General features: G+C 40.7%; 2 protein-coding genes across 2 annotated transcripts in view; both read left to right on the forward strand.

The window, feature by feature from the left end:
• erbb3b (erb-b2 receptor tyrosine kinase 3b) overlaps positions 1–13,132 on the forward strand; it is a 30,869-nt gene extending 17,737 nt beyond the window's left edge. Inside the window, exons 10-28 of the mRNA XM_066670263.1 lie at positions 58–131; positions 1,067–1,157; positions 2,572–2,786; positions 2,881–3,013; positions 3,148–3,241; positions 4,183–4,340; positions 4,514–4,567; positions 4,697–4,838; positions 4,950–5,069; positions 6,255–6,353; positions 6,639–6,824; positions 7,617–7,772; positions 8,300–8,375; positions 8,490–8,636; positions 8,788–8,885; positions 8,978–9,148; positions 9,242–9,313; positions 10,541–10,802; positions 11,740–13,132. Of these exons, the coding sequence (XP_066526360.1) occupies positions 58–131; positions 1,067–1,157; positions 2,572–2,786; positions 2,881–3,013; positions 3,148–3,241; positions 4,183–4,340; positions 4,514–4,567; positions 4,697–4,838; positions 4,950–5,069; positions 6,255–6,353; positions 6,639–6,824; positions 7,617–7,772; positions 8,300–8,375; positions 8,490–8,636; positions 8,788–8,885; positions 8,978–9,148; positions 9,242–9,313; positions 10,541–10,802; positions 11,740–12,638 (3,247 nt within the window). The 3' untranslated portion in view covers positions 12,639–13,132. The remainder of the gene's footprint in view (positions 1–57; positions 132–1,066; positions 1,158–2,571; positions 2,787–2,880; positions 3,014–3,147; positions 3,242–4,182; positions 4,341–4,513; positions 4,568–4,696; positions 4,839–4,949; positions 5,070–6,254; positions 6,354–6,638; positions 6,825–7,616; positions 7,773–8,299; positions 8,376–8,489; positions 8,637–8,787; positions 8,886–8,977; positions 9,149–9,241; positions 9,314–10,540; positions 10,803–11,739) is intronic.
• An 837-nt stretch (positions 13,133–13,969) lies between these two features.
• On the forward strand, positions 13,970–21,040 carry pa2g4b (proliferation-associated 2G4, b). The gene is made up of 13 exons (XM_066671370.1): positions 13,970–14,144; positions 15,276–15,404; positions 15,514–15,619; positions 15,700–15,769; positions 16,181–16,273; positions 16,526–16,589; positions 16,690–16,768; positions 17,728–17,806; positions 17,894–18,027; positions 18,720–18,814; positions 19,024–19,151; positions 19,272–19,325; positions 20,019–21,040. Exons 1-13 carry the CDS (start codon positions 14,057–14,059, stop codon positions 20,082–20,084), a joined length of 1,185 nt encoding a protein of 394 aa, XP_066527467.1. The 5' UTR covers positions 13,970–14,056; the 3' UTR covers positions 20,085–21,040.
• The last annotated feature ends 1,307 nt before the right edge of the window (positions 21,041–22,347 follow it).

Genomic DNA, 22,347 nt, shown 5'->3' on the forward strand with positions numbered 1-22,347 from the left:
TGGAATTCTTGGGACATTTTCATTAATGACAATGTTTGTTCCGCTCTGTTTTTCCAGTGATGTATATAATAACATACCACCTCTGGAACCCCAGAAACTCCAAGTCTTTAGCACTGTGCGAGAAATAACAGGTACAATACTATTTCATTATATATTAGCATTAAAGTTGGTCATCATATGTACATTGTGATATACACTGAACGATCACTGGATTAGGAGCTCTGACCTTGTATCTTCACTCACTGTCCATTTTATCAGTTCCATTGTCAATACAGGAGCACTTTGTAGTTCTAAAACAGACTGTAGTCCATCTGTTTCTCTGCATACTTTGTTTACCCGTTCCCACACTGTTCTTTAATGGTCAGGACTACCACAGGACCACCACAGGGCCGATACGATTTGATTTGAGCTCTGCAGTGAAACTGGCATGGTGGTGATATGTTTGTGTATGTTGCACTAGTGCGAGTGGATCAGACACAGCAGTGCTGCTAGAGTTTTTAAATACTGTATCCACTTGCTGTCCACTCTGTTAGACACACCTACCTCATTGGTCCACCTCGCAGATATAAAGTCAGAGACAGTAGCTCATCTGTTTCTGCACAGTCTGAGTTGGTGGTCCTATAGTCCTTCATCTGTTGACAAAGGACTGGATATTTTTGGTTGGTGGACCATGGTCAGTCCAGCAATGACATCCAGTGATTTAAAACTCTTGCTGCTACTGCTGTGTCTGATCTACTCATACCAGTACCACACACATTAACACATCACCACCCCGTTCAGTGTCAATGCAGCTCTTAAATCATATCTGCTCTGTGGTTGTATTTTGGGGCTCCTGACCATTGAAGAACAGTGTGAGAAGAGGTAAACAAAGTATGCACAGAAACAGATGGACTACAAAATGCTCCTGTAAGTTCAGTGAAGCTGACAAATTGGATGATGTGTGTTCCTAATTCAGTGATCCTTCAATGTGTTTGTATGTACTGTATGTAGCACATACACTGTTCTACTCCACTTTTGACACTTCTATACATTTGTCTTTTTCTGATTTTGTTTTTTTGTCTTGCAGGCATTTTGAATATTCAGTCCTGGCCAGAGGAGCTCCACGATCTATCAGTTTTCTCCAATCTCACCACTATACGTGGAAGATCACTCCACCCGTAAGTGTGTGTCTCTGTCTGTTGGTGTGCTTTGTCATGCTTTTGTGCCCAACCATGTGCAGCATTTTCTGTTGTACTCTGCAATTTTTTATTTTAATTTTTTGTTGCTTAGAGGGTCTCTCTTAAGCTTATGTTACCCTAAGTGTTTCTGCATTTTTTTTTAAAAGCCAGTCATGTTTTATAGTCTTTGCATGCGTCTGATGAATGTATTTTTTTTTGTATTTATATTTATATGTGTGTCTGTCCATCCCATCTCTCCATATCCACTCCCCCTAACTGTCTACCTACAACAGCACTAAAAGGTATGTAAGCCAAGCTGCTCTAAACCTTGTGACTGCACTCTGCATGGTCATACAGCTTTATAACAATGACAGAATCTCCCTTTGATTCCATCTTCCTCTCTCCTCCGCTCCTTAAACAAAATACATTCGTGTTGTCATTGTCAAATTCATGTGTACAGGAACACTTTGTAGTTCTACAACTACAAACTGTGATCCGCCTGTTGCTCTGTTTTCACCCTGTTCTTCAACAGAGCAGGTGTTACTTGGCTGGTGCCTCATTCTCAGCGCTGTACTAGTTCTCGTTATCCAGCTTATTGATGGTGATATTTTAATGAATGTAAAATTCTTCTCTACTTTATTGTTGGGTGTGTATTCACAGAATTTGGGAATAGCTTAATGGAATTGCCTGATGCTAGGCTAGATTTGGATATCAACAGCCATTCCAACACTAATAGAAAGAGACCATAAAAGAATACAGTTTTGTTAAAGCTGTGTGGGTGGGAAAACTCATATCAGTCTTGTGACTGCTGAGGAATTTACATACATATGTGTGACCAAGATTAGGATGGTGCAATTGAGGATTCCAGTTCATTCATTCATTCATTGTCTGTAACACTTATCCAGTTCAGGGTCATGGATCACACCCTGGAGGGGGCGCCAGTCCTTCACAGTGCGACACACGCTCACACATTCACTCACACACTTACACCTACGGACAATTTTGAGCTGTCAATCCACCTACCAACGTGTGTTTCTGGAGACACGGGGTATAACTGCCGTTTACATGCAGTGTCACATAGTGAATGCAGTATGAAAGGGACATGTCTGTTGTGAAATATGTTTGATCAAATAACTGAATCAGCATTAGTTCAGACTTGCAGTTTTGGGAGGCCCTGAGCAGGTCACACATGCAGACTCTCCAGCGTCTGGTTGGCTGCCAAGGCATTTTGCATTTGAAATGTGCTGTATGACAGCAGACACTTCCTCTGATGACTGCGTCTGGGCTTTGACTTTGACCCACTCTCCCATGACTCTATGTCCTCACTCTGTCTCTCCGTCACTCTCTCTCTCTCTCTCTCTCTCTCTCTCTCTCTCTCTCTGTCTGTCTGTCTGTATCTCCCTTTACCTCTCAGGCCCTTCTCTCTGTTGGTGATGAAGGTGGACTCTCTCACGTCTCTTGGACTTCATTCTCTGAGAGAGATAAACGATGGCAGTGTGTATATCAGTAATAACACCAATCTCTGTTACTACCACACCGTGAACTGGATTGAGATTTTTACAGGCCCTCGTCGAAAGCAAAGACAAAACCACAATGACATCAAACACAATAAACCAGACAGCCAATGTGGTAAGTTGTGTTCTTATATTTCTATTTATTTACTTATTATTATTATTACTACCATTACAGTTTTGTATCCGTGTGTGTGTGTGTGTGTTTACAGAGGCAGAAGGTCGTGTTTGTGACCCGCTGTGTTCAGACGCAGGCTGCTGGGGCCCTGGACCTGAACAGTGCTTGTCCTGCAGGAACCACAGTCGCCACGGCACCTGTGTGGCCCAGTGTAACATCTACTCTGGGTGAGCCTGATTACTCCTCTGTGTGTGTATGTGTGTGTGTGTTTACTGTATGTGCCACAGTGGCGAGTGAAGCCAACAGTGTCTTAAGCACTTTCTTTGTATCAACACGTCTCTGCTTGTGTGTGTTTTAACAGAGAGATGCGTGAGTTTGTAGGGAAGGATGGTGAATGCGGTGCCTGTCATCCTGAGTGTTTACCACAGGATGGGAAACCTACCTGCACAGGAAAAGTACAAATACTTATTTTTTCTCTTGTTTCTGTCTCTCTCACTCTTTCATTGATAGTCTATTATTTGTGAATGAAATATTGCATAAGTTAAACGCTGATTGACTGACACCATTGTTCATTCTTTTTAATATATATTTTTATTTATATATTTTTTAAATATATTTTTCCTTGTTGCTGTGTTCCTTGCTCTCAGCTGAACAGCAGTGTAGATTTCTTTAATGGCAGTGTTTGAAGGTGACATTTGTGATATTAAACACTTAGGCACTGAAGGCGTATGTGTCGTTTTTCTCTCCTTTTGTAGTCAGTGAAAAAGAAAAAAAAAAAGCCTCCATTTAATCTTTGATGTGGTGTCCATATTTAAGATTCCACACACGCCAAAGGGCGTTGGATTTTTCCACTGTTTAGATCCACACTGTAATGTGGGATACTTCTTTGGCACTTACTGGTCATCTGCTTTTTATTTGCATTATTTACTTATTTTTTTAAACATATGATGGTTGAAATCAGCCTGAAATACAACACCAACTGAAATGCACATCTCTGCTAACAAGTTAATGAGAAGAATAATGAGAATAAGGATAGGTTTGATCAGGATGATGACAGCACTGTTAAAAATGTGTTTTTAATATTAAAAATACCTCCCACACACATTCAATGTGTAATGTCTATCATTGTTAGGCTACAGAGTCCTGTCAGACTGGCTGTGCCGCCTCTTGGCTCTCAGTCTAGTTATTACGTAATGAGGAGTCACTAACACACTGTCTGGATTTGGATGTCTTCTTTTTTACATGTTTACATTGGTGCAGGTGCTGACAGAACAGACTATTCATTGGAATAATCATATCTTTCATCCTCTACCCTCTTTCTCTCTCTCTCTCTCTCTCTCTCTCTCTCTCTCTCTCTCTCTCTCTCTCTCTTTCTCTTTCTGGCTTTGTGTGTAAGGGAGCTGATAACTGTATGGCATGCTTTAACTTGATGGATGGTCCTCATTGTGTATCCTCTTGTCCTAATGGAGTGAGTGGAGAGGGAGGCCAGTCCATTTTCAAGTACCCCAATGCTAGTAGACATTGTCAGCCATGCCACCTCAACTGCACAAGAGGGTAAGTGAGTTCCTGAATTAATTAGCCTGGTGACAGTACACCTTGTGTTCACAGACTCCAACTTGTATACATTTATATAGACAGAGTATTTCACATGTAATTTAAATGGTCTCTGCTGAATGTTGAATTTGGAAGCATCTCTGTTCTGAGTTACTGCATGCTCTTTGTTCCAGATGCACTGGTCCAACACTGAATGACTGTATGAACCTCGATAGAACAGCAGACAAGTCAGTACCGCCCTCTGCTGGTGACAAATAAAAACACTCATAGCAGACGCTTGTTATAACTATTTGCTTTGATTTCATTGTGCCTGTCCAGTCTTCTGTTTCTCACTGGCTTATCTGGCACTGTTTCAGTCCTCATATCGCAGCTATAGTGAGTGGAGTGCTGGCTGGTCTTATCGTGTGTCTGGCAGTGGTGGTGCTCTCACTGTTGTACCGAAGAGGCCTTGCTATCCGCCGCAAGAGGGCGCTCCGGAGATACTTGGAGAGCGGGGAGGTGAGACACTGACATATAAAATCACAGTTATACACATACATACCCTCACAGACAACCCCTTTAGGCTTAATCCTTGTGCAACTTATCGCCTGATCATCTCATCTCCCACAGAGCATCGAGCCGCTGGATCCAGGTGAGAAGGGCACGAATGTCCATGCTCGAATCCTGAAATCTTCAGAGCTGCGCAAAGGAAAACTTCTAGGATCTGGGGTCTTTGGCACTGTGCACAAGGTCTGAATTCTTTTGTGTAGGATGTTAACACACCAGTAAAGTAGGTGAGGTCTGTTAAAACCAGAGACGAAAAACCTAGCTCTCCCCAGCAAGTATTAACAGCTGTGAAGGTTCTAGAATATTCTCTCCCACTCACACACATTGTTCTATTGTTGTTTCTAAAACGGTACAGCGATTTAGAGATGACAAATGCTACATTCGCACTGTTCTAGATTCTCCTCCAGATGCATTATTCTGGAAGGTTCTGCAACATTTACACTGTTCTAGAATTGAGTCTAAAGTGCAGTGGTGGCTGATTGATTAGAGGCTTAGGTTTGTAGGTTCTGTCCCCACAAATGATGAGATATAGGGGCTGGGAAGTGGCACGAAGAAGGTACACTTTCTCTTACCTCAACATCCACGGCTAAAGTGCCATGACTTCTCCGCAGGTGCTGGGCTGCCCACTGCTCTGGGTGTGTTTGTGCTTGCTACCCCTAGAGTGTGTGTGTGTTTGTTGCCCCAGATAGGTTAAATACAGACAACAAATTTTGTTAAATGTATTAGAGTGACAATAAAAAAAGCATGTTTTCACTTTTAATGTTGTTGCTCCTTCATGTTGTTCTAGAGTTTTCTGCAATCACAGTTGTAGAATGTTGTTTCTCATTTACATTGTTATTGAATATTCTCCTCTGTTTATATTTGGTCTCAAGCCAGCCATAGATCATCAGAGTTGTGTTGTTAATCACAGTGACTTATGACCTTGAAGGTTTAGCTGCTTTTGGAAAAGTTCTGTAGTATTTTCCCATGCATTAATACAGAACCGTAGAAGCAGTTAGCAGCAGAATAAAGCATGTTGCCTGGTATACTTATTTATCATAACAAAGTGGGAGAACGAGTCTCCACCAATCAGGCTGTGCCTTTTTGAATGAAGTGTTGTATAATTTATAAAGCTAAATGATTGCAGCGGGACGTTGATGTTTGTTGGAGAGTGTTGGGTCAGTGTGCCATGGCCTTGCACGCCTCTAATCTATTTCACTTTAGAGTAGACAGGCAAAAAACAAAGTGATCAATATAAACTGAGCTGACCTTGTATCATTATGTCATGTCACAGTTTGCATGAGGTATTCTTTTTGTATACCCTTGCTCATTCATATATGACCCCAGTCTTTGGTCTGTGGTTATATCTCTCTTTTTTCTTATCCTCAGGGTTTCTGGGTTCCTGAAGGTGACTCGGTAAAGATCCCTGTTGCTATAAAAACCATCCAAGACCGCAGCGGGCGCCAGACCTTCACTGAAGTTACTGATGTAAGACACTCACTTATACTATCTTCTTTACATTTTACGAAACCCTAAGGGTGAATTTGGAGTAATTTTCTATTGTCTCTGTAGATATCCCATTCATGTAAAGCCTTTTCATAAAGCCCCTTCACAATTCTTTTACCCAGCACTAATAAGACACATTTTTGTTATGTCAAGGTTGTGTTCAGTGTTAATTATGAATGACGCTATATCCTTGAAAAACTGCACAAAGGTATGATGACATTTCTACTCTGTCACTAATATCAGTCCACCTCCCTCACTGCCTCACAGCACATGCTGTTCATGGGCAGTCTGGATCACCCATATATAGTGCGTCTGCTGGGGATCTGTCCTGGGCCCAGTCTGCAGCTGGTCACTCAACTTAGCACTCAGGGCTCCTTGCTGCAACACCTTCGCCAAAACACACACAGTCTAGACCCCCAGCGTCTCCTCAACTGGTGTGTGCAGATAGCTAAGGTGAGACTAATAGGAATGTCTTAATTACTCTGTGACATGAATGTTTGCTATATAAGATTTTTTGGAGTACTTGCACATGTGTTGTATTTTGGCAAAATTGAAATAGAATCTAGAATAACAACTTGGGCAGCACAGTGGTGCAGCAGGTAGTGTCTGTGTCACACTGCTCCAGGGACTTGACACACTGTGTGGGTTTCCTCCGGGTGACTGTCTGTGAGGAGTGTGGTGTGTTCTCCCTGTGTCTGCGTGGGTTTCCTCCGGGTGACTGTCTGTGAGGAGTGTGGTATGTTCTCCCTGTGTCAGCGTGGGTTTCCTCTGGGTGACTGTCTGTGTTGGTAGGTGGATTGGAGACTCAAGTGTCCGTAGGTGTGAGTGTGTGAGTGAATGTGTGAGTGTATGTCACCCTGTGAAGGACTGGCACCCCTCCAGGGTGTGTTCTCGCCTTGCTCCGGACCCACCCGTACCCTGAACTGTGCTTACAGACAATAAAGATTAATTCATTGTAACAAAGATTAAAATTCACTTTCTGAAGCATCATCAATTATTAGTTGCCAATTTACATTATCTATGGTTCTACTATTCTTGATTTACTGGATGAAATAGAGCCCAATAGACACATTATATTTTAATGGTTTTAAATGTTTCTTAGTTTATGTTTCACATTGTTGACTTTTTTTTAAAAAAAAAACTTAATTATTAATTTGAAAATTTGGTAATTCTTAGTGAACATTTTAGTGTTTATTACATGTATGGACAACAGAATTGTGTTAGATATTTTTTTCTGTTCTTTAGGGTATGTACTATCTAGAGGAGCACTGCATGGTCCATAGAAACCTGGCTGCTCGGAACATTCTGCTAAAAAGCGACTATATGGTGCAGATCTCTGACTTCGGCATTGCAGACCTGCTGTATCCAGATGATAAGAAATATGTCTATAGTGAACACAAGGTAGCCCACCTGATGTTAAGACATGGTTTCTTTATGTGTTTGTAGATAAGACTATTGCATCTCATACTAAGTGGGAACTGAGTTACTTTGCGATTCATGAATTTGGGGAATGTTTGTTGTCAAAGCCATTGTTTTTCTATATACTTCCCAATTAATGTGTTCATATGAATTATATATGTTTATGGTTGGGACAAATTGGACAATCACATAAATATAGCCCATATTTAGCTGCTGAGTGCGTATAAAAAGCATTTAGTTAGGAGTTAATGTAAAGCCCACGGTGATGTGAAAACATCTGTTTGATTAAAAATCCTGCAGAGAATGACTTAGCTGGGCAATCTTTTAAGAATCCTTCTTAAGATGTCATGCACAAACACATACTTAACATGCAGCCTAAAAGCTTAAACACTAAGTAACCTCTGCTGACAGATTATTTTTACTATTCAAACTTAGTTTATGTATTAAGTAAAATGGCCACAGCTAGAAAAAGGTGAAAAGCTGTAGTTCATGCTGTTCTCTTCTTTCAGACTCCAATAAAATGGATGGCATTGGAGAGCATCTTGTTCAGGAGATACACTCACCAGAGTGATGTCTGGAGTTACGGTAAGATTCTGATCACATCACCTCATGTAATTCAGCAGATCAAGCCTGGTGTCTGCGAGAACAGTGTGGAATAAGTCATTGTTCTTTGCTTTTGTTTTTTTCTCAATGCTGCAGGAGTGACGGTGTGGGAGATGATGTCATATGGAGCAGAGCCCTATGCTGCCATGCATCCCCATGATGTTCCAAGTCTGCTGGAGAAAGGAGAACGGCTAGCCCAGCCTCAGATATGCACCATTGATGTATATATGGTTATGGTCAAGTGTGAGTCATCTTAATATGCATATAGCAGTTTATAATAATGATGAATTATATATGTTTAAACCCAAAGGTATTTATAATGCTTGGCAAACATAAATACAAAAAATATATCTATCAATAAAATTCTAAAGATAAATTCTTGGCTTTTTTTCAGGCTGGATGATCGATGAAAACATTAGGCCTACCTTTAAAGAGTTAGCCAACGAGTTTACCCGGATGGCGAGGGATCCTCCCCGCTACCTTGTTGTCAAGGTTGGAAACTAGCGAGTTTTTATAAGCTTATTAGAACCTGCCAGGATTTGCAAGAGAACAAACTGACAATATTAGTATGTTTCTTAACACAGAATGATCAAAATAGCGCTGCACCAGATGAAAACCATTCACGAGAGCAAAGGTTGGTGGAGGGAAACCTGGAAAGTGATGATGAAGAAGTATTGAATGATGGGTTTGCCACTCCTCCGCTCCACCTGTCACCATCAAGGAGTCACTCTCGAATGCGGATTGCCTCATATAGAGTAAGAATATATGTGTTACATTATCAGAATTACCGAAAAATACAATTGTAAAAATGTACAGTGTTTTTGTAAAGAAGCTCTCTTACTTTTTAGAGTGGCTCAAGCCAGACTATACCAGTGGGATATCTGCCCATGACCTCAAGCACTGGGGATGATCCCAGACAGGTGAGTTACAATAAATGATATGCTTTACACTTGCTGCTGTCAGATTTTAAAGAAATGGGTTATAAAGTATTATTCACTGGGTTACCAAAATGATGAATGCTGCAGCTAGAGTGCTAACACACAGAAAAGTGACAGCATAGAGATACATTTCAGAATATCTGACAGAGTATGTTTCAAACCATGCTTTAAGATCGTCCAGTGCTGTGTTATTGAATGTTCCTAGGATGAAGCACAAAAAGACTGGTGAAGCAGCTTTCTGTTTTTCAGGACCAAGAATCTGGAACTTATTACTCATAATATCAAGCACCATTTTTTACCAGTTTAAAAAAAAAAAACAGCTGAAAATATTTTTATATAGCGTACCACTTTCTTAGTAACTGTTTCTTTTAGATGTGTCTCTTGGTGATTTTAAATTTAGGACTTATGTATTTATCAGATTTAATCTTTAATCTAATTTTTTACTATTTTCATCATCATCATCATCTTCTTTTCCGCTTGTCCATTTCAGGGTCGCTGTGTTTACTATTTTTAATATTATTATCATTTAAACTTAATTTGTATGTATATACTTATCTATTATAAACTTACTGCATATATTGTTTATGCATTTTTATTGTTATTTATTGTTTTTCTTGCATTGTTCTGTTTCATTTATTAAATATTATGTGAAATATCTTTAGCTGTATTCTGTTGCATTATGTGCTACATAAATAGTTTATTACTATGTTATTACTGGGCATATTTACTACAGTTGATTATCAAACTAGACCAGCTCCAGCTCCCCACATACAGTTGATTACAGATGATTAATTTGTGAATAATCTCTTTTCCTTTTACTCCAAACATAGTTGGTCATGTATGTTGTCTGACATTTGATTCCTTGGGTTTTCACCTGGAGCTATACAACTGATGTAGCTAAGAAATAATAAGGAAAAAATTGCATTTTTAAATCATTGCACACTTGTCTCAAACTCATGTCAGAGTTGAAGTTAAAATTCTGTGGTTTCTGACACTGCATGACAAACTGTTTTCTGTAAGGTTACCATCTAATTTCAAGTGTCAAGATGGCTGTTAATTTACATACGTGTGTCTTTTACATATATTTTATATGGATAATATGATACAGAGTCAAAACAATGCAAGCATATCATCTGTAGATGAGTTTGTAACAATTCAAATTATAGATTAACGAGCTGCAGTGAGTAAATTCTGTGTCTGTGTTTGCAGGTCTGGCCCCGAAGGAATCGTCTGGGTTCAGCAAGGACCACATCTGAAAGCTCAGAGGGCAGGGGCACCGTGGTTGACATGGAGATGGCTGAGATTATCTCTCACACAGGCAGCTTACACCGAGGGCACAGTCGAGTAGACAGTGCATACATGTCTAACAGCTTGTCTGTGGCATCTGACCCCTTTTCACCGGGGCTGCAGATGGCTGAGGAAGACCTTGATGGATATGTTCTGCCCAGAAGTGCCCACAACTCTGAAAGAGGTGACACCTTTTAGTTCTTGTATCCTCACAGAGTGAAAGATTTGTATTCTGAGATCTGAAGTTATGCTTACATAACTTTTGGCACTGTGGCGCAGCAGGTAGTGTCTCTGTCACACAGCTCCAGGGACCTGGGTTTGTGGGTTGAAGCCCTACTCCAGGTGACTGTCTGTGAGGAGTTTGGTGTGTTTTCCCAGTGTCCGCGTGGGTTTCCTCCGGGTGCTCCGGTTTCCTCCCACAGTCCAAAAACACATGTTGGTAGGATGGTAAGAATTAAAAAGGATATTTTGTGGGGAGAAAAACATATTCTTTGGGTACTAGGAGCATCTACTAACCCACAAAAAGTTGGTGGGTTGGTGGTATTCTGATTTTTGTGCTAGTCTTGGTTTTATGTGAGAGTGCATAGATGACGTTAATTATGTTAAACAGACAAAAGGGGCATGAAGAAATAAGAAGACTGATTAAAAAATGAAAACTGGGAATAAAGAGAACCAAGCAGTTGGGGTGAACCGTGGCTCAGTATCATTTAAAGGAACAGATTCTGAAACCAGTTGTTGACCCCAAGGAACTGTGTTAATGTCCCCATTTAAAAATATACAAAATAATACAAGCCCTGCAATAATGGAGCTTAGAGTTGGCTATTTTTTAGCCCTTGCCACTTGCAACAACATGCACCAACTCTATGAATGACTTGTCCACATTTGAACACGATATATTCCATTTAAAATTGTGTTTTATTTGCTACCATGAACGTTTCTAGTGGAAAAAAATGGTTGAGTTTCTAGTTTTCTAGTGCTAAATGGGTGAGCATTGAAATGGGGTTATTTTGAGAACCACTGGGATATAAAAGTTGCAATAAAGTTAGATCCCATTCTTTTTAGCATGCATCTGAAAAATATCTTTTTTTTGTTTGTTCTATTTTTTTTATCTCTTCCTATAGATGCTTTTGTAGCTTTAACTGGATCCAGAGCCAACCTTCCTCACTGCAGAACATCCAGGAACACCAGGGGTCAACTTTCCCCTTTCTCCCAAGTCTCAGACCCCTCTCAGGAGTATGAGCTGATGACCAAACAGCTCACAGTTGTCCCCTGCTTACCCACAGATAGCACTTCCACCATGGAGTGGAAACAAGGTACTGATAGTGATCCACTGACTTGCAGTAACACTGTCTCACTGCAAACACAAAGGCAAGTTCCGTGTAATGACTCTCATGGTGATGATTGCCTGGATGGAGCAGCTTGTACGGAAAGACCTGTCCCTGTAGCAAGAGATGATGAGGGTGACCAGCCTGAAAAAAGGCCTTCTGTAGACATTACTGAGAATGGAGTCGCTGCAGAGGAGAGACCACCACAGCAGGCTGTGGTAGAGTATGAATGCATGTACATTATACCTGAGCCAAAATCAGTCCAGAACAATACTGAGGAAAAGACAAGCTCAGATGAGACAGACAAAAACCCTAGAATTCCATGCAAAATAAAGGGAGAGTCCACAGAAGAAGCTGTTTATCAGAACGCTTGTGAGGTATGTGCACCGAAGCTGAACTCAGACTCAGAAATAAGCTCCAATGCAAATAAAAACAATGCTGTCACCTGTCACCCAGATGAGTATGAGGACATGAGTGCATGTAAGAATATTTGTTCATTAGAAGATCAGGTGGAGTATCAGAACATTTCAGGAAAGGGGAGGAAACTGTCAGGAGAAATCTCACATTCAGCGAAGCTTAGTGCCTTTAGGGGCAATTGTGCTGGACCGGATGAAAAAAACAACAACACTTCTTTTGACAACCCCGACTACTGGCACAGCAGACTGTTTCACAAACCTGATGCTGTATGCACATAACAGTGCAGATACTGACTGATCCTAGCAAAGTAGTCAAGAACACAAGCAAAAAACTGGAGCAATTCAACAGGTATCTCAGGACTTTATAAAGAAATACATGGTTTGGGTCCCTGTCTGTATTCGACAAATACAGGCACCAGGTGCTAATGCTGCAAGTGGCCATACTTTACATGAATTAGTTAACAAAATTGTGACATGGGCCATGGCCGCTTAAAAGGATCTTGAGGATGAAGTTCAGACTTTCTTTTTGAAGTTTCTTACAAACACAGTGTTTAGACAAGTTTTGTAATTAAAAGTCTATACCATTTATTCCCTTGGGACAATTAAATATTTTATGTATTCAATGTACCTTTTGAATGTGTCAATAAAGTATGTATAAAGTGCCAGTTTTTAAATCCCAAATGTGATATTTTAGTTTTGATACATAGCCTAAATTTAGCAGAAACAGTGATAAAACATAAATACATGGTGAATCAGCATATGTAAATCTATATACTCTGTGTAATTCTCTGTGTAATAAATTCATTACTTATTTATTCAATTGTCTGTTTTTCTTCATTTTTGGTCTTAAACACCAAAGTGCTAAAGTTAAATAAATAACATAAGTCAAGGTTGGATATCAAGCTTTGACGATTCACTGTGGAAGAACTTTTATTTTGAAGAGTCGTACAGTGCGCGGCCATCTTGAGTTAGTGGTGTGCAAGTGAAAGAAGATTGATTCAGTGTAAAGAACCGATTCTTCTGAATGTTCTTTTTCAATGAATCGAGTTATTGAACTTTCTGATCTCTAATAGAGTTGATGCTGCTTCTACACACAAGCACACTGCTACAGAGACCATGTGAGCAAAACTTGTGCGTTATAATAACATAACTATCATAATAAAATTATATATATGATTTCATGAGGTTAACAAAATAGTCAAGGCAAAATGAAATGTATCACCAATCACAAACATGCACACTCTAATCCTACAGTAATGCTCTGTTATCTCTAGAATGAGATGTTCTAATGTAACGATTGTAAACGCAGTGATGATGCATTTTGAAGCATTTATGTGAACTATGTAATGGGATGTGTGTAGTTATATAATGCATAACACAAATAAAGCTAATGGACTGCAGACTGCTGTATTAATAACATGTCAGATTAGTACATCATTCATCAGAACAGGTTTGTTAGTCAAAAAATAGCACCGCCACCATTCATGAGAGAATGTGTAGACTAGGACTGTCGTCGTGTGTGGTTTGAAAGAGTGCCTTAGATTCAGTCGGAGAGGTGAATTAATTCGAAAAGTAGATAGTAAAGAGTCGACTCCTGGGAGTGACTCGTTATCGAGTCGGTCGTCGCTCGTGGGTGAGTGTAGCGTGGTACGAGCCCCAGAGAAAAGTTCCTCTCCGTGCATCGACCGAAAGAAAAGATGTCAGGAGACGACGAGCAGCAGGAGAAGACCATCGCTGACGACCTGGTCGTCACCAAATACAAAATGGGCGCTGACATAGCGAACCGTAAGTGGGGCTGCGGGCTGGAGCTAAATCTGGTCTAGTTTGAATTCAGCTCCTTTTCGGCCATGTGTGCCTGAGTCTGCTAACGGCGGGGAGGGTTAGAGGGAGAGAAAAGGACGGTCATACACAATGTTTGGGTCTGAAGTGCCCTGTTTTTAATCAGTGGAATATGTTACCAGTTTCAATGTGTGGACATAACGGCTGTGATGGGTTTAAAAGGGTTAGAAAGCCAGTTTATCATCGCTCAGCACCGTGGCGCGGAACGGTGCTTGCGCGCGTACAAGTTGAAGTTGAGAATCTCCTGAGGATTCTTCGTTCCACCTTAAATACTGCAGCAGCTGCCTGTGGGCACCCGAGCGCAGCGTTAGTATCAGCTGCAGCTTTTAAGGTGGAACGGAGAATTCCAAAAAAGAAGCGAACTTGATCTTCGTCGTAGTCTAGCCCTGTTCGTAAAACGGGACTGAATGTAAACCAGTTAAAATACACAGATGCCAATTTTATGCCTGCGTATTGTAAACAATCCTTTATAAATCTTATATTTTTCGGCCTGATAATGTTCCCAATTATTTATATTAATTATTTTTGAAAGTGTTATAACCGGAATTGGAGTATATCGTGAGCATAATGTATTTTTGAGGCTAAAAACTTAACTTATTCATTGTCCTCGTCAGATCATGACACTTTGCTGAGCCAGCGCAGCCATGTGAGGCCCCCACTTGGCAAATTTTGTTCACTGGTTAAATGTTGGCACGCACATGTAACTAGGTGCTCTCCAGGGTCAGCGGACAGGGCAGTGTTGGAGCCCACCTGGAAACACAAACTCCTTCTAAATGAAGACAGCATACTCTAGACCATGTGGGCACCATATATGGACAGTTACAGGGCGGCCATCATTTATCCCGTATAGGCAGCCCACCTGTGTACCACTAATAGCCCATGTACCAACCCACTTAGGACCCACCCATGCCCATCTTCAACTCAGCCAGCCCATGGTGTACCCCAACTAACATAAAAGCAAAACATAAGAAGCAGTATAAGAAAAAGAAGGTAGTACAAAAAAGGCATATAGAAATAGGTTCACCTCCCTTGTCTGTAATGGATTTTGACAAATGTGTCTTTTTCTCACTCACACAGAGGCTTTGAAGGTGCTGATGGAGGCAGCAAAGCCTGGAGTGTCTGTGCTGAGCCTGTGTGAGAAAGGAGATGCCTTCATCAGCAGTGAGACCAGCAAGGTTTTCAAAAAGGAGAAGGAAATCAAGAAAGGTAAAACTTTTTCAGCCGACAGCACGGATGGCAAGATGCACATCACTGATCACATTGTCTCTTTTTAGAAAGCCTGTGCTATTTAAAGAGTGATGTTTCTCTGTCTCAGGGATTGCCTTCCCCACCTGTGTCTCTGTCAACAACTGTGTGTGTCACTTCTCCCCTCTGAAGAGTGATCCAGACTACACACTGCAGGAGGGTGACTTGGTTAAAATGTAGGTTTCTAAACTGAATTTGCATTCGTATTTTGTTTGCATATGTATTGTTTTGTGAAACTCTTTGCTTGTCTGTACAGTGACCTTGGAGTACATGTGGATGGCTTCATTTCTAATGTAGCTCACAGCCTTGTGGTTGGAGCGACCAAGGTTAGTTCCTCTGTTACAACTGTATTTTGTTAATGAAAATTAAGGGTGCCTGCAGGGTACAGGAGTGTGTTAGTCAGCTGGGCTCAATGTGGGTATGCACATGTAGCTTTGTGCCAAAAGACACAGCTGCTGTTATCATTTTTGTGATTGTAATAGACTAGGCTAACATATTGGTTGTATTAGGCTAAAATCATGTCGTGCAATGCAACAAGTAGTGCTGAAAAGCCTTAGTCCCACATGTTTTGTTCATATCACTTTCAACACCTCTGTTTTAACTCAGCAGTTTGTTACCATGTGTAGTATCTGCGTTTGCAAATCCAGCATATTTTGGGCATTTATCTGGTCACTGACCCTGGAACCTGTTGCTAATCACAATTTGTTTATTAATACATCATTTTGCCTCTAATTCAGGAAGCTCCAGTGACTGGGCGGAAGGCTGATGTGATCAAAGCAGCCCACCTTTGTGCAGAGGCTGCCCTGCGACTGGTTAAGCCTGGGAACCAGGTACATAAGCTCTGATAGATAGAAAAATAAGTTTGTGGACAGAACCAACATTGGATTTCTATTCCTTTGCATTTAAAACATTTTTCTGATATATTAACTTTTGAAATCTATTTCCATTCAGTTCAGTCCCTTCAGGAAGCTCCTCTGAGGTTCATGAGCCGACACCTAGCATATTGGTGTTTGATTCTTCTTTGTTGCACTGTTATTAATTTCTCTGTCAGATTGATTGATTGTATTCTGTCTCTCCTTCAGAACACTCAGGTCACTGAGGCCTGGAACAAGATCGCTCAGTCCTTCAAGTGCACACCCATTGAGGGTGAGGTGCATTTCAATAACATCAAATTGGGTTGCCAGGTTCTATGAAAAGCATCTCATCAGTCTCTTTTATCATTGTGCCTCCTGTTTCATTTACACAGGCATGCTGTCCCACCAGCTGAAGCAGCACGTCATTGATGGTGAAAAGACCATCATTCAGAACCCCACAGACCAGCAGAGGTGAGGAGTGACGTTCTGTGTGTTTAAGGCTACTGATACAGTGTCCTGAATTTAATGAACGGTTTCTTTAAGTCTATTTGGCAACATGGTTAATAGTTATAATATAGTAGCGGTTTTAGATCTAGTAATATAGTAGAGTCCGCTTTAGGAGCTCAAAATTGCATGTGATATATTTTCAACTAAACCACCTGAAACCCTCAAGTCCAAGAAACAGATCAGAAAACTTGTACTGGTAAAGGATGTGTCACTTAAATATGCCGCATTTAAAAAGTAATTGTACACCCCTGATTTATGTAAGACGGTCTGCGAGGAGTTTGGTGTGCTCTCCCCCATGTCCGGGTGGGTTTCCTCTGGGTCCTCTTGTGGTTTTGGACTGTGGGAGGAAACATGTTAGTAGTTGGATTGGCTACTCAAAGTGTCCAAAGGTGTGAGTGTGTGAATGAATGGGAGTGTGTTTGTCATACACAAGTACACTATTTTGTGCCACTCTTTAGAAATATGTACAAATTACACTTGATTTCTCTCGGCAAAACTATAAACGACTTACAGAAACATTCCACTTTGCCTACTGTGATGTAGATATTGCAGTAGTTTCTATTAATGCAGAAACATCTATTCTTAAATTAGCTCCTTGGGTCATTTCAAAGAATTTTACTAAATCTTGTGCAGATAAATTAACTTTGGGATTTAAACTTAGACTTTAGAATGGCTTCTGTTCACTTAACCACTTTTCTGAATTACTGTTATATTTCGAAGTAAAACTGTGGGTAAGCGTCTGTTCTTTGTAATCTTTCCCTAACCGTAAACTTAACAGCAACATTAACATGGTCCCTCTGCCTAAACCTATCTTTGAAAATCCTAAATCTTATCCTAACACTAATCAGCTGATAGTGAAACTTGGCAAATAAACATTTTTTTGTTTATGTGTTAACTTTACTTTGAATTAATTTTTTGTTCAGGAAGGATCATGAGAAGGCAGAGTTTGAGGTGCATGAAGTGTATGCAGTGGACGTGCTGATCAGCACAGGAGAGGGGAAGGTGAGAGACAGTTGATTCCAAGTTCTTGTAAGGACTCTGAAGTTTGCGTTAGGACGCTACTCAAAAAACACTCTCCTCTTTATTCAGGCTAGAGACTCGGGACAGAGGACCACTGTTTACAAACGAGATCCCAGTAAGCAGTATGGCTTGAAGATGAAGACCTCAAGAATCTTCTTCAGTGAAGTGGAAAAACGCTTCGATGCCATGCCATTCACCCTCAGGTATATGTACTGTATACTTACTTGGGTTCTGAAGAATTTTCTTAATTAGTTTTTCTTCCCGTTCTAGATATTCACTTACTGTGCATGAATCTGTCACGGAGGTGCGCAACTCCTGTTCTGACAGGCCAATGTCTAGCAAAACATTTGTATTTGTTTATTTTATTCATTAATTTATTTATATTTACATTTACATTTATTTATATATTTCCTCAGTCACGCCAGTTCTGTTATTTGCCAGGTAAGTGGAGGTTTGACCACAAGGACATCCATACTGCTGTTCTCTTTAGAAACAGTTGTGCATCCCTGTGCAAGCATATTGTTTTGATGCCCTGAGCTACATGGAGTACATCTAGCAATCAAACATGTTATAGCTGTTATATATACCCAAAGTGCTTCCAGGATAAAGGTTGGATCCACTTGGTTTGGATCCAGGTTTCTTTTACATTCCACTAAGGCTTCAGAATTAGCTCTCAAATGTTTAATCCCCAAGACCTTTTGGGAAATGTCATGGAGAGTTAAGTCACTTTGGACTTTATGAGCATCAGTAGGTGTTTTTTGTTTACTGGTGTCCTTGTCTAACGAGAAACGCTGTGTCTGGCACAAGCCTAATCCAATTTATCCATGCTGTAGTACATAGGACTCATAAATCATTACTGCTTTTCTTTCTCTCTCTCTCTCTCTCTCTCTCTCAGGGCATTTGAGGATGAGAGCAAGGCTCGCATGGGTGTGGTAGAATGTGCCAAGCACGAGCTGCTGCAGCCCTTCAACGTCCTGCATGAGAAGGAAGGTGAGTCAGTAGTGCAGTTTTTACAGTGCGATTCTTTGAAGGGTCAGCCAAGTATGAAGACCACAAGGGAAGTCCACACTGGCACATGTCCTGAGAAATTAGGACTTATTTTCCTGTCAATATGAAAGCAATACAAGATTGGCTTTACATGAGATTGTCCTGTACAAACAATGAAATTGACATCTACGTGACTTTTTCTCTCTCCTCAGGTGAATTTGTTGCACAGTTTAAATTTACTGTGCTTCTTATGGCTAACGGGCCCCTTAGGATCACAAACGGCCTTTTTGATCCAGAGCTGTACAAGTCTGAGCATGAGGTGCAGGATCCCGAGCTCAAGGTATGTGGTGATGGAAGCTGATGCAAATCCGTTGTGGCTTCATTGTCTTTAGTATTAAACTGAAAGCACCTGTTTTAAACCATAATTTTGATTAATGGTGGCTCTGTTTTCTTTCCACAGTCTTTGTTGCAAAGCTCAGCCAGCCGGAAGGCACAAAAGAAAAAGAAAAAGAAGGTTGGTTACTATTTAGGCACAAATGGAAGTCTTTAAGCAGTCTGTAATATAAAATATAAACAGCAAATATGTCATTAATGTGGAGCACAATAGCACCCCCTCTGGAGTGTTCACTAAATGTTAGTACGTGAGAAACAGCAGTCATTGAGGTTCCATGACGTGATGCACATCTAAAAGTAAAATTAACAAATAATGTTTCACCTTTGAAACATGAAAATGAAATGTCACTTACAGGTGCATCTTAAAAAATTAGAATATCATTAAAGAATTAATTTGTTTCAGTAATTGATAGATTCATTACAAACAGTGTGGTGCATTTCAAGCATTTTTTTTTTCTTTTAATGTTGACGATTATGGCTTGACGATTTACAGCCAACAAAACCCCAAGTCATTATCTCAGAAAATTAGAATAATCAACACAAAAAACGCCTACAAAGGATGCCCAGAAGGCAGTCACTGACACCCTCATGCTGTATATTCATGGAAATTTGAGTGGAAAGAAAAAGTGTGGTGGAAAAAAAGTTGCACAAACAACAGGGATAACCACAGCCTTGAAAAGACTTCAAAAATGTGAAGTCAAGCTGGACGTGAAATAAAGACTGTTCTCCTTTATTTCCTTAATAACTAAAAGGGTCTTTATAAAGCATATGTTCTTTAAACATCTTTGTGTCTTGCCCTCATCACTGTTTCCAGGCCTCTAAAACAGTGGAGAATGCCACAGGACAGCCAATGGAAGTGGAGAACCAGACTGCCAAGTAGACCCCTTCTGCCCATTACTGCCAGCTATACTGACCGACAGAGAGAGAGAGAGACGTCCTATGAACAACCCAAAGAACAGAATCGTCAAAGCCAGTCCTGATGTTCCCCACTGAGAAGCCTTGTTGCCTAGCCTTCTAAAAGTCTACATACCTCCGTGTTAGCCGGTTCACACATCCTTGGTGTGTTCCCAAACTTCATGCAGTCTGGTTGTCTTAAAGGCAGGCTTCTCTAGAGGTTACAGACAAGGAGGTGCTAGATACATAGTGACAGGAGGTGGGTACTGGTGGTGGTGGGGACTTGTGCCCCTCTTATTTAACAAACTGTCACTGTAAATGCGATCAAAGAAAATAAAAGCAAAGTTGTGGCACAGTTGAAGTATCATTACAGCAGTGTGCCGGTTATTCCCCTACCACCAAGGTTTCTGTCTGGACTTTTCAGATTTCCTTTTTGTAATGAGTGACTGGGCTATTGGGAACGATGTTCTGGTTTGTATTTAGATCTTAACACTGCTCAAACTTTGGTATGATCTCTGCCCCACAGCAATGTAGATTTAGAAATGCTCCTACATTGGAAGTGTTATTAGCTGGATTGTGATGTATTCTGGTCTTGCTGCTGTCAAATAGAGTTCATTATTCATTTTATATCCATCAGTCATGAGAAACCGACACTTGGCTTTTGTGTTTTCCTTCCAGCTGACCTGCGTGTCTGACCTTAAAAGCCAAATGATCCTGCCATTTTTTTAAAATGATTGTTAAATGAATAAATGAATTTGGCCAATATAGTAATCATAGTCTGATTGTACTTCTTTTCGGTCACTGGTATCTTATTTGTTTAATTGAAGCTGTAAATAATCAGTAATGGCCAAACTTTTGTAAACACTGATACAGGCGTTCAACTGTATTCTAAGCTTGTATAGTTTACATTTTCAAAGGGAAATAAATAAACCGCATGTTCTGGAGCAGCTGCATATGAGCCTAAAAGCACAATGCTCTATACGGCTAAGGGGACTGTGGGGTGGAGGAGCACCATCCAGTAATTTTAGGATCAACTGGACTGAAATTTGTTATTCATACATTCATTCGTTGTAATTCAACATTGTTACCTGACCTTATTAATGTTATTGTTGCTAAAGGCAATGAAATCCTAACAGCAATGTAACTACCCTACATTGTAAAACGGAGCTATAGTTTATCCCAGAAATACACTCGGCACCAACCTCGTGTTATGAATCACCCACGTGACCTTACTTCCTCCCTGGAGATGGCAGCGGGACGGTGTGTGCAGAGGACTTCCCAGATGTGCAGATCATGGCCATTTTGCTTGGTCACATTGGTACAGTGGTCATCTACTGTTCCTCTTCTTCCCAGGGCTTTGGTCAGAGACACAGCTGTAGTTAGTTGACCACCCTGTAATCTTCAGGAGATTACACCAGAGCTCAGCAGAGTAGTGCTAGAGTACACCAAAGAATAGCAGTGCACAGGAAGTGTACCCCAGTGTACAGTTGAGTACAGGTAGAATACTACATATTACAGCACAGTACAAGAAACCACTGCAGATTACAGGTAGTGTACACTGTTTGAAGGGCAGGGTAAAAAAAAGGGCATCTAGTGCACAGCACAGGGCCCCACCAGCGTGCCAAAACCTATGATGTAATGATATAAGGGCACTTCTTAAGACAAATATCCGACTTTCTTGCTCTAGAGGGAACATACTCATAATTTATTGCAAGAAACTGTACCCAAAAGGGCACTCACTTATTTGCCATATAAAGGGCAACCAATAGGGCACTTTGTCTTATTTTGCCCCTCTAGAAGGTACTTTAGGAACAATTGTTCAGCCATGGGGTTGGGATGTGTCAGTACATGTACAGTTCTACAGAGCACTGTAGAGTATCAGTAGGCTACACCGGAACACCGTAGATTACAGGTAGGGTACCTCAAGTAGAGTATACCAAAATACAATTGAGTACAGGTAGGCTACACCAGAGTACAGGAAAAAGTACACCAGAGCACAAGAGAGTACACCAGATCATAGTAACGTACAGGTAGGGTACACCAGAGCTCAGCAGAGTACAGCTAGGGTACACCAAAGTACAGTGGAATACAGGTAGCATGTCCCAGATTAGGGTACAGGAAGACTACACCAGAGCTCAGTTAGAGTGCACCAGAGTACAAGGAGATTACACCAGAGGTTAGTAGTGTACAATTAGAGTACACCTAATTAGAGTACAGGCAGGGTACACCAGTGGATGGTTGAGTACAGG

The sequence above is a fragment of the Hoplias malabaricus genome, chromosome 5, assembly GCF_029633855.1.
Source record: "Hoplias malabaricus isolate fHopMal1 chromosome 5, fHopMal1.hap1, whole genome shotgun sequence".
NCBI classification, from domain to species: Eukaryota; Metazoa; Chordata; class Actinopteri; order Characiformes; family Erythrinidae; genus Hoplias; species Hoplias malabaricus.

What these genes read in the sequence shown, in the direction of transcription:
- pa2g4b (XM_066671370.1), top strand. Translation starts at nt 14,057, where the DNA reads ATGTCAGGAGACGACGAGCAGCAGGAGAAGACCATCGCTGACGACCTG. An exon ending in GGGCGCTGACATAGCGAACC is followed by an intron (nt 14,145 to 15,275) that starts GTAAGTGGGGCT and finishes TCACTCACACAG; the next exon opens with AGGCTTTGAAGGTGCTGATG. An exon ending in CAAGTGCACACCCATTGAGG is followed by an intron (nt 16,590 to 16,689) that starts GTGAGGTGCATT and finishes TCATTTACACAG; the next exon opens with GCATGCTGTCCCACCAGCTG.